At 40.4% G+C, this 16,459-nt stretch overlaps 1 protein-coding gene and 1 long non-coding RNA gene across 4 annotated transcripts in view; one reads left to right on the forward strand and one right to left on the reverse strand.

Annotated features, from left to right (window-relative positions):
• ARFIP1 (ARF interacting protein 1) overlaps positions 1 to 16,459 on the forward strand; it is a 35,131-nt gene that overhangs the window by 5,751 nt on the left and 12,921 nt on the right. The window contains exons 2-6 of one of the 3 annotated variants that reach the window (XM_081926129.1): positions 5 to 84; positions 4,669 to 4,770; positions 13,276 to 13,384; positions 13,795 to 13,890; positions 16,325 to 16,437. In XM_081926129.1, coding sequence (XP_081782255.1) covers positions 7 to 84; positions 4,669 to 4,770; positions 13,276 to 13,384; positions 13,795 to 13,890; positions 16,325 to 16,437 — 498 coding nt within the window. In that variant the 5' untranslated portion in view covers positions 5 to 6. Of the gene's footprint in view, positions 1 to 4; positions 85 to 4,668; positions 4,771 to 13,275; positions 13,385 to 13,794; positions 13,891 to 16,324; positions 16,438 to 16,459 lie in introns of those variants that run through there. The other 2 variants (XM_081926130.1, XM_081926128.1) reach the window with 2 other exon arrangements.
• LOC309378290 lies at positions 12,474 to 13,269 on the reverse strand. Its single transcript, XR_014172002.1, has 2 exons — positions 12,877 to 13,269; positions 12,474 to 12,585 (listed from the first exon to the last, which is right to left on the reverse strand). It is a non-coding gene; the product is annotated as an uncharacterized lncRNA (long non-coding RNA).

Consider the following 16,459-nt stretch of genomic DNA (forward strand, 5'->3'; position numbering starts at 1 on the left):
TCAGGTATGTCAGAAAACAGCAAGAATCCTGAAACTGTTGATGAACTTCACCAGGCTCCAGAAGAACTCCAGTCTGACTCTGAGGTGATTGGGTGATACAAGTGGTTGTAGCGATTTATAATCAACCAATCCAATAACAGGCTCAGACTGGGGGGAAATTGAACCAATCTCTGTTTTAATTGTTCTTGATTATAACAGAATATTATTTGTCAAATTCAAAACATGATTAACTGAAAACAGTTTAATTTTTACATTTGATTTTGTATTGACCCATTAAACAGCAAAGTATTCTGTCAGAGCATAGGAACAATGAGGATTTTATAGATAACCTTGCAAGTGTTTTTGTTGTCCCTCAGCCTCATTTTTGTCCCCACAGGTTTTTGGGTGGTTGGGGCCACCTGGTGCTTTTTCAGGAAAGATACACATGACAGACCTCTGTGACAGATTCTTGTGTGTTTATAGAGAAATAATTAATATTAAGATAGAATCACAGATGCTAGATGGTTTGATAAGTCTTTCACCACTATGCCCTGGTACGTAAAATCTCATAATACCTCCCTCCCCCACACCTCCCACTTATGCCCACTGCTATTCTTTGGCAAGATCTAGCTGAAAAGCATGCAGTTGGCCAGGTAGAAGATAGGGGATATAGCATACCCATCTCGGATGTTTGCACCCTCATAATATGGATCTTTGGCTACCAGTTATTTTGAGACTGAAAGTGTTGCCTAGTCTTATCCCGAATTGAGAGACTATTACAGTTTCAGCTTTTGTTGTAAGGGCACAGCTTCCCCTTTGTGGGTAAGGAGCTTATTTGGTGCTTGAGTAACTTCTTGCAAAGTGTCCTATTAAGATGTGAACAAAAGAAAATGGCCAAATCCTGCTCTTAAGTCTGTCCTTGAACAGCTACAACTGGTGCAGAATGCTCCAGGCCACTTTCAGGTGATTATATCCAGTTGTTGCTGCATCGGTTGTGCTAGTTGTATCTTAGGATAAGGGCTGAGCCTTGTTGGTTGTGTCCCTGGTACTATGGCAAGCTCTGCATGGTGCAGTCCGCCAGAGCTTACACCTGCAACTTTTAGAACAGTTGTGGGAAGTTCTGTTTTTCTGTAAGGGGCAATACTCCTAGTTGGTGCTGATCTCTTGGCAGCTGCATGTCAGTAGTGGGCAGGGACATTCTCTTTCTGGAATGACTCGATCAAGAGAAACACAAACATGAGGGGAAGGTGGCTGTGCCCACCAGTGTAATGAATTGCTTTTTAACTTGTAAACTGCTTTACATGATGGTTGACTGGGAATGTTGGAGGAAGAGTCTGTACATTGTAAAGAACCCTGTGAGTAGTGGCTACGCGGTGTTGGGAGTACAGGCTTGCCTTTGTTTCATCCCGAAATGCATCTTGTCCCCATAGGAAAGAAATGTAGTCATTCATTTAGGTGGGAAAAATGGACATCACCAGGCCAGTGGCAAAGCATGTCTCTGGTGAGTGCCCAAGGTAAGAAGGGAGAGAAGTCTGCTTGGCTGAATGTGGAGCACAAAAATCTTCCATGCTGCTTTCAGTCTAGCAGGGGTCGGGTCCATCAAAGCACGACATTATGCATGGTCAGCCAGTGAGCTTCATGACTGAGTGGGCATTTGAATCCTGGTCTCCTTGGTCCTAAAGTGACTTGCTAACCACTACACTACATAAATGTGTTTGGGATTGAAGCCAGTTCCATTGGATTCAGTGGGGCTTACTTCTGAATAGACATGTACTGGCTGCAAATGAAGGATGATGATGGTAATAAATTTATGTACTTCCCCATACCTGCATGTTTCAGGGCAGTTCACAGGATAAAATCACAATATAAAATCACAAGAAAGCCCCCTTTCCACCCAGTAAAGTGAGATGTGATAGGAAGGGTAGGACACTCATTCCTTCTTCCAGAAGTTCACTCAGCTTCCATGCTCACTGCTGAGGAAGATAAACCTTTTCCTCTGCAGCCACCCAGAAACTACCAAAGCAGGGGCAGAGCAATCTGTCTTCCTTAAGCTCACCTTGCATCCCTCAAAGACAGCACATGTGTTGCAGACCAGATTAAAAGTATGTGGAGGGGGATGAGGAGACTGCAGGCTACATAGGAATGTGCCGTGGGTAAGTTTTTATATTGAGTCAGACTTCAGTACAGTTTGGTGGTGTCTCCCTTTGGCTTTGAAAAAGCAGGGAACACAACCCTAAATAAGCAAGACTTGTGATATCAAAGTATTTAAAATAATCATAGCTGGTTAAATTTTGACCTGACTGATGTGATTTTGGGCATTTTGTGTTTAGGCTTCTTAAATTTTAGAACATGGTGCTATTGTGCTGAATTGTATAGCTGTAGGCTCAAAGGCTACTCGTGCCTCCAGAGTCATATAATGCATTGTAGATTTTATAGTGTGTACTAAAGTTTTATGAAGTGTCTTTTAATTTGTATTGAGAAACTTTTTATTGGTTTTTTTGTTTTTGCATATAGCAATGCTTCTGATTACATCATAGAAAAAGTATTACACCTACGGAAAGTGATGCAATACCTTATTTCCTAGCATGATCATAGGATTGCATGTTGTTGGCAGGTGGATTTTATTCAGGAGACATACATGATCAAAGAGAGAAGTACATAACTGATAGCCTTCTTTCTACAATCTGTCTACTGGCAGAAAACAGAAAAGATTTGTTTATTTATTGCATTTATATCCCAACTTTTCTGTTGGCAGGATTCCTGCATTGCAGGGGGTTGGACTGGATGATCCTTGGGATCCCTTCCAACTCTACAATTCTGTGATTCTCTAAGGAGCTCAAGGTGGCGTACATGGTTCTCCCTTCTGTCTGTTCTATCATTGCAACAATCCTGTGAATTAGATTAGGCTGAGAGACTATTACTTACCCAAGGTCATGCAGAGAGCTTCATAGCCAACTGGGTATATGAAACCAACCACAGTAGGTAAGGATTTTGCTAGCATATATTATGAAATCATGGTTCAGCATCAAGTGAACAGACTAGTAGAAGCCACAGAGAGGAGTGCCTTGGGAACTATTAAGCAGCATACACCAGACCATAGTTTGGTTAAAACTATGGTTTAATATGACGTGCAAACCATGCCATTGCTTTAAGAACTGAATGCTACATTTGATTGACGTGACCTGATCTGTGGCAAGGCAGGTCTGCTTGAACGACTATTACAATATGTCATACCAGGCTTAACTAATCCAGCTAGTGTCTTAGCACTTTCAGCACTGGTCACTCTGTATGATGTACTCTGTGGTGACTTCATTGGTTCAGGCTTTTGCCACATAGTCATGTGGACTCTTTGTTATGTCCTTTCACATTCTAATAAAACCCAGAAGATGCAGAGAGATACTCTAGCACATGGGGCATATGCCGTTTTGCAAAGATGAGCTAAAGTTACAGATAATAGGTATGTAGTGTTTTTATATTACCGTATTTTTCGTTCAATATGACACACTTTTTTCCTCCTAAAAAGTAAGGGGAAATGTGTGTGCGTCTTATGGAGCGAATGTCGCTGTGCAGCACCCCTTCAGTGAAGCAGGAGGAGGAACAGAAGGGGCACCGGTCCTCCTTCCGCTTCGCAGGAGAGGCGCTTCACTGAAGGGGTGCTGCGCAGAGAGGGAGAGCTGCACAGCACCCCTTCAGCGAAGCGGGAGGAGGAACAGAAGGGGCTCCGTTCCTCCTCCCGCTTCGCAGGAGAGGCGCTGCACAGAGAGGGATAGGGTTGTTTATTAAATAGTTTAGTACAACATTTGATTCAGAATATTTTTTTTCTTGTTCTCTTCCTCTAAAAACTTATGGTCAGGTGTGTCTTACAGAGCGAAAAATACGGTAGCTTGCATGTGTGCATTAGTCTTTTGATTTGCTTTCAATACCTTATAAAAACAGATGCCATAGTTACATGAGTTTTGACTAATAAAATTGCAGGTGTTGTGTGAAAGAGGAAACAGTTTGCCCGTAAACTACTTATTCAACTGTTTACAGTATCAAAATTGTACATCTGCTGAGATTAAATATATAACCTATTATAATACTCCAGTGTTAATATGGGAACACCATGGGAGGTAAGTGAACAGCCGTTGGTTGGCCTTAGTTTTATGTACACTTCTATAGAGAAATTGGGGAAACTAGAGTTTTACCTGGCACTGTGACAATCAGGTGCTTGATCAGATGCACTCATCAGCCTTACGGGCATTAATATTTGAGGCTGCACAACAAGAGGCAGATGACTCACATGCGGTGCAGTTCTCTTAAGTCCTTCTGTGAGCATCTTTTGATAACTGAAAAGGGTTGCCATGTACCAAAGTAAATATAAATATTATGCTGTTTGGTAATGTTAAGTGTCAGGAATATCTAATGTATTATGACTAGGAGGCAGAAGTTACTATGTGGGCCATCAATTGTTTTTATGTGTGTCTAGCACTGGGGTGGGAGCAGACTGACCTGAACAAAGGGTACTTGATCTACTACTTGCTTTTTGTTTAGGAGACTGAATAATTTAACAAGCTATGTTTCATAGGATCATTGTGTTGGGATCTGCATCTTTGTGGTTCAGTGAAATGTGGTAGTTTAGCGAAATAGCTAAACATTTAATATTAATATCATTTTATAACACTCAACATATTTCTCTTCAAACTATAGGAGTGTTCAATGGCTGAAGAATCTCCAAAAAATTCAGCAGCAGAGATTTCTGTGACAAGTAATGGAGAACTTGAAGATACACATGAGCACAACTATAACAGGGTATGAGGCATAACTAAGCAGTTTAACAATATGTATAATAGCAATGTTTTTTAGTGTTTGAGTTTAATATATTTTCTCAGCTAGTGGCTTAATATTTTTCATGGGGAGTGTTACGTTTTGAATGATGAATTTGCACATATTTAGATCAGCTCAAAATGGGGGTTTTCAATTGTTAGTTTTTTTAAAAAAACTATTTTTGCTTTAAAAAACAGAATTTGTGGTACTGTAAGTTGCCTAGTGGCATTTTGCATTGGGCAACACATATATTAATATTAATAAATAATGATGATGATGATAAAAGTATAGTGTAAATTAAATTCTTGAGCATTTTACTAATAATCGAATTAGATTAATGCCTGGAGCAAGCAAATTACAGGGTGAAAGTATTGCCTAGATTAATCTAATGTTCTCCTGCTTGGAGAAGGCTTGCCAGCCTTTTGTCTAGAGATGAATATAGGTTTTATCCTTTCAAATCACAAGATATGTTGCAAATAACACCATAAAAGTAATAAAACATAGAAGAGTAAGATGCTGTAATGTTTTAATTTCTTGCAGTTAAAGTTATTTGTAGATTTCATTTAATATTTTCTGGAGTGTAATTTGTTCTGATTGTTGGGAATAAGGAAAGTCCAATATCCAGGTGAATAAATCAGAGAATCTGAGAACATATTAGACTGCTAGACTATTCAGGTTATTCTCTCCTTGTTGAGTCCAACTTTAGTTGTATTTTGAAACATTAGCTTTCTGGGACTTGAAATATACTTCATTTCTATCAAGTTGTGGTGACCAGGAATTTTGCTTGGGTCGGTAGGGCTTGTTAATACAGGCAGGATGAGAATATGTGCCTGCAAGTACATGAGGCACAAGTCTTCCCAACCTCAAGCCACAAAGGGATGGGGAGGAGAGCAACAGCTACATGCTTCAGCCACCACCCACCCACAAACACCTCCCTTCCAGCACCAGACTCACGGGACCAGCATGTTTTGCAAGCAAAGTAGGAATGTGCTGCCACCTCCCACCAGCACCCGTTGATTATGATTGCTATTTGAAATAGCATTCCATTGATACTAACTGATGGGATCATGATGCTGTGTCAGTTTGAACTTGAGGATTCTGTCTTAACTGCTTTGTGAATCAGACAATTAATGTAGCTGCAGTGATTTGAGAGAACAGGAGGAAAAGAATATCTAAGTATTGCTTTCTTTGCTGAGAGTGATAGGGGAGGTGTGGGATCAAGTGGTGGTGGGGTGACTGTAAATGACAGGATAGCAGAGTGTTGTGGCAGTCCTAGATGTCTGTTCAGAAGTAAGCCCCCATTGACTTCAGTGGATCTCCCATGTAAGTGAGTATGGAGTTGATGCCTCAATTCTGAAGGTTTGTTATTGATGGGAAGGATGAAAAAAGGTTTGTCTAGGTGGCTGTGGAGAGGCTGGTCAAAGTAATAAGTGATGAAAATCAGTGCTGAGGGTGTAGAAATCTTTTGCATATGTGTCCTTGTTTTGCATGCTTTCTTTGAAGTTAATTATTTTTAACTTTCTTAGAATGTTTTCTGTGTTACTCCTTTTTGCAAAGAGCACCTTTTTCTGGCTGCAGGAGACCTACAAATATGGTGTGTGTTGGTTATCAGGGCTTATATTCTGGATATGTAAAATTATTATGCTCCCATTAAAATTATCCATAAGCAGGCTAGCAACGTTTGTTGGCTTATTTACAAGGCTGGCATTGTTAAGTGAAATATTCTTGCCGAATAGGGATTGCTATTGTAAAATAAACACTGCATGAATAAAATGAAATTGTAACATACTTTTGTGTCCACTAGGGGCTGCTCTGGTATAGGCTGTGTGGTTTGAGGGATAACCTCTCTCAGACTTGAAAAAATCTTATGTTTTATACCTGGCTGGTTGGCTGTGCCCATAAAATGTTTGTAGAATCATCTGCTGCCTCTGTAAAAGTAGGAGAGCATTTTCAACAACTATTGCGGGAGATCAAATCTCTTAATTTTCAGAGGGGAAGGAACGTACCAATATGAGAGGATGTGGCAGGCATTTTCCAGTTTATTTAAAGATTTTTAAAATCCTTGCTGCCACTTCATGTCAGCAGAGCTGCATTTTGCAGCCTAGCAGTGTTGCAATATGCTGCTACAGAATGGAAATAATGGGGGCAGCCCTTCCCATTGTGTCATTCTGTGTAGGACAGGGGTCAGCTGACTTTTTCAGCAGGAGGCCGGTCCACTGTCCCTCAGACCTTGTGGAGGGCCAGACTACATTTTTTTGGGGGGGGGAGAATGAATTCCTATGCCCCACAAATAACCCAGAGATGCATTTTAAACAAAAAGACACATTCTACTCATGTAAAAACACGCTGATTCCCGGACCATCCGAAGACGATTGGGCCATATCCGGCCCCTGGGCCTTAGTTTGCCTACCCATTGTGTAGGATGTTACAATGCTGCCGCTGCCGCTACTGCTGCCGCTGCTGCTGCTGTTGTTACTTAAAACGGCACCAAGGCTTTTGACTGAAGGAAATCATTATTGCCTGTCTGTCAGAAGGATTTCCTAAACACAACTCCATGTTGCTCCCAAGTCCCTTGCATAGCGAAAGTAGTAGAAATTAATTGCTGCAAACTTGTATTAAAAGATCAGCTCTGTTCAGAGCTGATGAGATTAAGGTATTTAATTATTTAGACAGTGCATTGGAAAACAATAGCTCTTACCATCAAAAAGTTTTTCCTGATGTTTTAGTCGGAATCCTCTTATCACTTTGTTAAACTGGAAGCTACAAAAGGCTTTCAAAATCTGTTCTTGAGCAATGCTGAATAGACAACGTTATCACATTAATTGCTGGAGTTCAAATGGAAGAAAGTATATGCACCCTTGAGTTCATTACTGGTAGCCCATTCAATGGAGTGGCTGGCTGGCAGGTCCCTCTTAACTACTCTTTAGGACAGGAAATGCAGCAGACTAAATTATTCTGCAGGACACACAAGTAAAGTTACTGCCTTGTGCTGTATAAATAATGTCAGGAAATTATTTTTGTCATTTGAATGCTTGCATCACTCATCTTTGCTCATTTGGGAGCACTTGACATATTAGCACTTCTAGGTGTGCCCCACAGAGGAGGAGAAATATTGCAGGTGGGAAGTTGGAAGGGGGTTTCATATGCCTGGTGTGTAGGGCACACTTTCCAATAACTAATTCTGCACTGTGACCTGTTCAGAATTGGGTTTGGTCTAGGTTACTCATTTAGTCACTCAAGGCTTCACAGCTGCCAAAAATGCAAGTTTCTGCATATTTTCTGACATGGAACTTTAGCTCCTAAACTCATTTTCTAAAGTTGTCAGAGCTGTAGGGCAGCACACTCCAGCACTAACATTGGCATGGGGTCCAAGGGCCCCCTGGGAGACTCCTTACCTTCCCAGAAGTCGACTTGGATCCATCAGCCCCCAAAGGAGCAGCTACATGAATCTTACTTCCCCTTCATCAGCCCCAGCCCCAGTTCTTCCCTCCATATTTGTAAAAGCGTCGTTTAGAGTATAGGATGTTAATCATTGTTTTATTGATTTCTAGAGAGCCAGCTTCCCTTCTTTTTTGTTCTATGAGTTTAAGGAGGTTTTTTGCTCCTGTTTGTAGTGTGATGAGAGGGTCATAATTTATTGTTCTAATTTACCAATTTTGGAGGTTTGTTTTTTAAGGGATGCTCTCTCCTTTATCCAGGCTCCTCTGGTGACCACTTTCATTGTGTCCCAGAGGAGGGGGTTATTATGTCGCCCACATAATTGTCCTTAAAGTAGCTTTGGAGAGTTTTCAAGAGACTCTCTCTAGCCAGTTGGTTTGTGATTAGGACGGGGCTGAAGGACCGTGATGGGGTTGTTTGTGTTTCCTCTCCTATTTTGAGAGTAACTTCTACTGGGGTGTGGTCTATGATTTTAATGTTACCAATGTTTGTTGTTTCTACCACAGGGATCAGGCCTTGTGTGAGCTGAATTCTGCCCAGTCTGGACATTGTGCCATGGCATTTAAACTGGAATGTGTGGCTGGTGTCTTCTAGGTTCTTTTCTCCCTGGATGTCACAAAGGCCTCTGTTTCTTTGAATTTTCAGTAGATTGTAAGAGTCTCTAATTGTTTGGGGTTTCCCACTGAGGAAGGTTGCCCATGGGGTTGTAGGATGGATGTCTTTTAGGGAGGTGCCTCTCATATTTAGGTTGAGGTCATCTCCTAGGATTGCTTCCCCTTGGAGGAGGAGAGGAGTTTGCTTAGTGTCTTTTGGATGAACTCTAGTTGTTTTGTGTTTGGGGCATTTATGGATCCATTTGTCAGTTTAGTTTCCCATCTAGTACCCCTTTAGCAAAAATGAATCTGCCTTTAAGCACTGTTGTGGCTTTAAAATTTAGGTCTCTACTGAGTACTATAACTACCCTGCAGACCTTACCTGAGCCAGGGGCCACCCATTGTTGACTGAAGCAGGGTTCACTCAGGAGTTTGCTTCCTGTATTTGTATTTTCTGTAGAAAGGCAATGTGTGATTTCATTGTGCTTACATACGAGGTGATGTGTTTTCTTTTGATAGGGTTTCCCAGTTTCCTCAGGTTTAGTACAGTTGCTTTTAAGCTAGCCATTTTGTATGTCTGTTATATGTGATGTTTTCCTGCCAACCCGTCTGGGTTGTCCTGTGTGTATCTCCCCTTACATTGTCTATCAAACCTAGAGTGTTGTGCCGACATACAGTATGGGAGAAGGGGAGTTAGAGTTAGAGATGGGCTGAATAGTGGGGGCGATATGTTATAGAGGGTAGCCTATATGTAGTTATATAGGTGTTTGTTTGGGGTAGCTTGGACCATTTGGATTCCAGCCTGTTGGTCCGGTCACCCATATTAATAACAGTTAAAGCTACAGGCAGCTGAGAATAGGCATCATTCATTTTTATGTTTCTTTGTGGATTTTGGTCATTGTCAACTCTGCATTTCAAAGAGTTGCCAGTAAATTACATTAAAGTGGCAAAAGGTTGGTGAGAGAGTTGTCTAAAGCTGGTGCCCTATTCCAACCCGGCCTTGAAAAAGTTGCAGAAACTATACATGTTTTTTAAAACCTTTTAAAGCATCGAGCTAAAAATTGAGATATGGGTAGGCTTTTGGCATGGTTTTTTGTGCCTATTATGGTCATTAACATTGTGGTTTTGAAACTAATGCTGACAACCTTTCTCAATAGAGGCTGGATCTCTTGATTAGAGATTAAAGCCTTAATCCCTGGTGTTTGTTCATTGCTATAAGACTTTGGCACTTAGTTGAAAACAAGAAAATGTTTCAGATCTGCCAGAAGTTGGGTGTGGTAAGGGGATGAGAGTGACTCTAGGGAGGAATATTGTACAGAGGTCCCACAGAGCAGCATACTTCTATAGAGCATTAGCAGAATGGGCAAGTAACAGAATGATTCAGGAAACAGAGATTTGTACCTGGGAATAAAGTTGAGAAAGCCACTGAAAAGCAAATCTGGTCCATATCTTTGTCAAATCTTGTTGAGGATATTTAAGGGGATTTACGAGGGCTGAGGGGAACACCATAAGTCAGCGCTCTCTCTCTCTCCCTCCCTCCCTCCCCCTTTAAAAAAACTAACAAACCCCAAACCACACATAGTTTTCTTGTAGAAATAAGCATCCATAGCAAAGGAAATCAGTGCCTATTCTGCCAGTCAGGGCAGTGATTGCTAGTCAACTGAAATGTAAGTTGTATTTCTGGCAAAAGGAAATGCAAAAATCCTACTTAGTTGATCAGCCTATGCAATGCTGGGAAATGTAGAAGGGTGTTAACTGCTTCTGTTAATTCTGCCATACTGCTGGGTGGCAGAATGCTACCTTTGCAACTCTCCTTATTTCTGTAAGTTAGCATGTAAGTTTCTGACTTTTAATATGAAAGCAGAATACATGCAGTGAGAAGCCTGGACTCACAGACTTTATGACTTCAGACCTGGTGTGGACAAATTAGGATGCAGCTTTGGGAATCATTTATACAGTCAAATCTCGGTTCTCGAACAGCTCCATTTTCAAATGTTTCAGCTCCCGAATGCCAAAAACCCAGAAGTAAATGCTCTGGTTTTCGAACATTTTTCAGAACCTGAACATCTGACGCAGCTTTCGCTTGAGTGCAAGAAGCTCTTGCAACCAATTGGAAGCCACTCCTCGGTTGTCAAACGTTTTGGAAGTTGAACCGTCTTCCAGAACGGATTATGTTCAACAACTGAGGTTTGACTATATCCTCATTTTACTGTGGTGTAGTATTTCTTGAACTACTCAGCGATTATTAGTCATTATGTTGAGAAAATCTTAGCTACACTAACATACCACAGACATGCCAATGCTATTGCTACCAGAGGTAATGGCAAACCCTGGGCTAGAGATGCTTGTCTCCTTTAATTTATTATTATTATTATTATTAGCTTTTCACCATGAGGTCCCAGGATTGGTCAGCACAGTGTAAAATACAACATTGAAAACAGTTTAAAACAAATTGCAATCACAACTAGAGTGGGTTCTTGTTTCACCATAATTATTTATATTGAGGTTTGTAAATCCACTTGAAACCATTTCCTATTTTGATTAACCAACAAGTCATGAACCATAGTTTATCAGTTCAGATATTTCACAAATCCAAAGTTAAATTTAGTTAATAGCTTGTCTAAATTGAGCCTTACGTCTTAGTCAAATGTAATGCTGCCCATTGTTTGACATTATGTGCCTGAACCTAGAACTCTGCACTCCCTCCTTCCCCTGACACATGGCAGGTCCCTACCTCTGATACATGTTTGTCTTGGGGTTTGTCCCAGCTTACAAACCAAGCTTGATCCTAGTCTACAGGCAAGTGCAAATTACAGTTTACTTGTATGTATAAAATTGCAAGCTATAGTTTGCTGCAAATAAGGATTGAAGAAGAAAGCAGAAGCATGTAAGTCTGAAGTTTCTAAGGGTTTGTTTTGGCAACATCTAACTATAGCCTGCCATAATGTCTAAATGTAAACTTCTAAAAAACTTTATAATTTTTTTAAGGTAAAATAGTTCCCAATTTGGGGAATAGAGGGAGTTGGGTTTTTTTAACCATTTCAAATACCTTCTGAATTTGATGCAAATCTCTGACGTTTGTGTTCATTTTGGAATTGCTCAATCAGCCCTTGCTCCCAGGTCCTCTTTCTCAAACCTTCCCATAACTGTGGGTCAGTTGCATGGAGGACTGGCAACAGTAAATACCTTAGGCTTAGGACCTGGGCATACCAGCAGTTCCCTTTGTTGTCACTGAGCAGCGGAGGAAATGTAGCTTGCTGTGTGAAAACTCAAAATCTGGGGCATCTGCTGTCCCCTCCTTAACCAGGTTAAATTGGGGGGAAGAAGCAGTGGGATCCAAATTCTTGTCTAAGCCTTAATTCATGCTGTATCAGACCCAGGTTGGTTCTGAATGGAGCCCTGGGGACTTTGTGGCACTAAGTTGTGCTTGATACCACACATTTTCCTAAAATGCTGTTAGGGCTAGCTCAGTTTATTGATGAGGACAATGATAATAGAAAGCTTTTTGCTAGAGACTGTTACGTTTTATTATCATCTCATAACTATATTCACCAAATTTGGCTTGTTGAGTAAACTGTTGCAAGAAGTGGCTTCTATATGTAAGGTATCCCAAACTTAAGAGATATTCTCTAAGGCAGAAATTATAAAACTCTGTCCTAAATGTCCTAAACACATTTATTTAGAATGCAGTTGCATTGAACTTGATGGAACTCGTCTCATTCTTAAGCCTTCCAAATGGCAGAGGGATACTTGAAGTCAAAGCAAAATCCTTTAGGAAAGAAATTGGATATAAGTACTATATTGACCCAATCAAGGTGCATTCTAGACCACAAGTTATATTGCCCTCCCCACGTTCCTAATAGAAACCACTTTGTCCTTGTAAACCATTGGTATATAGCAGGCACATCCAACTCCCAAGAGACTGTGAACTACTCCCAGTAGAGCCAAAGTTGTTGACCTTTTTTAGGGGGGGACGAAGCCAAAGTTGTTGAGCTTCTTTTAGGGAGGAATAGCAAAGCATGTTAGCTTTATTTTTTTTTGGGGGGGGGACACTGCTCACCTATAACAACGATGTTTTCTAACTCGTTGGCAAAATACCCATTTGACACAACAAAGGAAAAGAGCAGTGGGGGGGGCTGGAACTTTCACTCCATTGTTTATCACTACTGCCGATCTATAGGGATCCCGCGGTGCACCACAGTCATCCAGGGATCGATCTACTGGTTGGACACCCCTGGCATATAGCACCTGGTTCACAAATGTAAGTGAAATGTATGATGCAGACTGCAAAGCTGTACTGTGTTAAGTCATCATAATAGAATCTCATGACACCATAAACTAGATTCTAGGCTGTCATATGCCTTGTTATAGAGGAGCTTGATAGCTTGTTATAATGCCTACAAGTTCCTTTATCTGGGATCTTTACATGGATTTCCCTTTTTATTCAAACATTTCTAAGGACTTGAAGCACTCAATACCAGCTGGACTTGGTCTGTCTGAAACCCAAATTACATCGCATGGCTTCGACAGTACCAAAGAGGGAATCATTGAAGCTGGACCATTTCAAGGTAAGTAATTACTGATGAACTAAGAATATTTACTACAAATACATTAATGATAGAAAAGGGATTCTATGTAGTATTCGTTGTTACTCATTTGTATGTTTTTTTTAAAAAAAAACACTTTGGCCAGAGAATATGTCTATTCGCAATTCATTCAATGAATTTGTACATGAAAAAACTCTGCTGAGTTCTAAAGGCTAGTTCATGGTGGTGGTGGTGAGATAAATAAATGGTCAGTATACACAAAAGGGCTTGCCCTGTGGAGCAGCCCCCATAATGGAGCTGCCTCTGCTTCAAAGCAGCCCTAACATGAAATGTTGATGTACAAGTTTCAGTCTAGTTTCTCCAGTATTTTGTGTACATGTAATGTGTTGATCGAATAGGATGGATTTTCATGGTGTATGTCCTGTTTTCAGGTCCCTCGTCATTACCCATGTCACCTGTTGTATCTCCTAGCAGCGCAGCTGCTAGCAGGCTGGCTGAACAAGGGAGTGATTTAATTATGCCGAAAGGTATTCAGAGGTTTAAGCAGATAACACTCTTGCTGATACAATACTAACTCCCAAGTTAGCAGATAATTCGTTATGATTCCTTTACTTGCTATTGCTAAACATAACAGCTGCTTTTTCATGGTTCTGTCACTTGGCAAAGTAACCAGTGCATTTTTCTTTCTGTATACTATCTTTCTTTACTATTAAACATGATCAAACAAATATTATCATCAGGAGAATGATTTGAGGAATGACCTTGCTACTGCAGTTTTCTCTTGTAGTGGTAGTGGTGTTCCATTAGTTCTCCATTATAACAGGAATATATAATTTCCAAGGCTATACCATGGACTGCTTGGCTTTCCTCAAGTTAGTCTAGTGTTGGTACTTCGTTCTGAAAGGGTAGATTATTTCCCAGGTCTATTGTATAAGGCAGCCTCCCCCATCCAGGTGCCATCCAGATGTTTTGGACGCCTCCCATCATTCTTGGACATTGGTCATGCTAGCTGGGGCTGATGGCAGTTTAGCCCAAAACCCATTTAGGACATCAGCTTGGGGAAGGCTTTTGTGTGTAGGGTATTCTGCAGACATTATTTGAGGTATGATGAAGTTGAGAGTATGTGTCAGTGATCAGCACTGAAATCTCTAAATGTACCTGAGGCCTTCATGTTTTAGCCTTTTAAAAATTAGATTCATGCATGGTTGGAAATGTGAACATATTTTAAAGCTTATAGAAAGCACTTGCTATCCAGTAATTGTATGAGCCACTTAGAATGAATTGATAATACTTTGGCTTACAGCAATTTAAAATCTGCTTGCTTGTGGCTCTGCTGGATCATTTGCAGAAATCAAATGAATTGATACCTTCCTAAAGTTGCTATTGGTTGTTAATGTTTAGGTCATAGCCCAAACATGTTCCTACTGGATTGTTAGCTTTCACATAGCAAACATCTCAGGTTGCAGCTTTTAGAATTGCAGGAGCTGGTGTGCTTCTTCTCAACATGCTCTATCCTGTATACTAAAATAACATCATCTGTGGGAGTCAACACCATCCTGACAGTTCATCTTTGTACTAGCAAGCTGCAATGCCATACATTTTTTTTTTAGTTAGCTATGAGTATTGCTATGAAGGAACATATCATAAAACTGGTATAGGTGAGGCATATGTTGCAATTTGGAATGTTTTCCAACAATTCTGTGCTTGTTTCTGGTGGGTGTTTGTAAAAAGAGCAGACTTTATGCACTCCCTATCTGCAGTTCAATGCCACTAAATATAGAGTGCTGATGGTAACATTTTAAAATTCACAGCCTTGCTTGCAATTCTTTTACTAACTTCTACTTATGGCTGGGTTCCACTGCTCTCTTGATTTTGAAGGTCATGGTAAAAAATCATTTCAAAATTATTGAGATGCCTAACTGAATCATTGCATGAATTTGGGATAATAATTCTGATATGGTGCGCTAAAAATGCCCTCTGGTTGACGAAACTGTAATGTGGCTGCTTTCTCTCCTCTACCTTGCAGTGTATTTGTAGTCATCACTAGAGTCACTTTAGAATCACTGTGTGATTCTTCACACATGTCTTCTGAGCATCAAAACATCTGAAGGGGGTGATGCATCACATGCAAACACATGGTAGGCACATCCTAGGTTCACCACAGCTCACAGCTCAGAAAGACATCTGCTTTAAAAAAATTTGAAGCCTTCTTGAGTAATGGGGTGCTATAGAAGTTAGATGGGGTTGGAAGGAAGAGTGCCTCTTCCCTTGACAACAGTGAGCAGCACTCAAGCATGCTGTACTGGTATTTAACTGTCAGAGCTATTTATTTATTTATCTGTATATTAGTTATAGGGAAGTTAATTCTGTCTGCATATCTTTTTAAAAGTGAAATAGCATAGTTACTATGTCATGTAGATGTCCTCTTGTGACTTGATCTTGTTCCTCTCAACTCTGAAACAAGTCCCATAGAGTTCAGCAGACTGGCTTCCAGTTAAATGTGTGTAGGCTTGTAACCATAACTGCTATGCAGATATTTAAAAGAACCAGTCTTCATAAGCTTTACTGCAACATATGCCTTTAGTGAAAATACAAGATACTGCATATTTTCCACATGCTGAGAGAATTGTTAATTCATCAGTGTACTTGGACATCAGTTCATACTGTGAACAATGCAACAGCTGGCAAATGCAGTAATTAATTGAGTCTGCTTTGTAGCATTTTCTAATATCCTGTTCATAAAAGTATTTTAAAGCTTCTTAATTAAGATCTCCAAATTACTGACTATTGTAACTTAAATCCAAATACCCAAGCAATCTTATTCTTTAAGGTTCACCATAATATTAACACAGAGATTAGTGTGCTATTCACTTCAGAATGAAGCGGGAAATGCTTTACTTTGTAGCTTTCTGTTTAAGTGGCACACTTCAGCATGCCTATTTACATTTGGTTTCTAAACAGGCAATCTAAGAATGCAGCAGAAAAGTGGACCAGTTGTGCTAGCAGAGGAGGCGAAGAACCCAGCCATGGAAAAGCTGGAGCTTGTAAGAAGATGGAGCCTAAATACTTACAAGGTTTGTATTTCATAGTTGCAGT

The sequence above is a fragment of the Podarcis melisellensis genome (assembly GCF_964234715.1).
Source record: "Podarcis melisellensis genome assembly, chromosome: 9".
Classification (NCBI taxonomy): Eukaryota; Metazoa; Chordata; class Lepidosauria; order Squamata; family Lacertidae; genus Podarcis; species Podarcis melisellensis.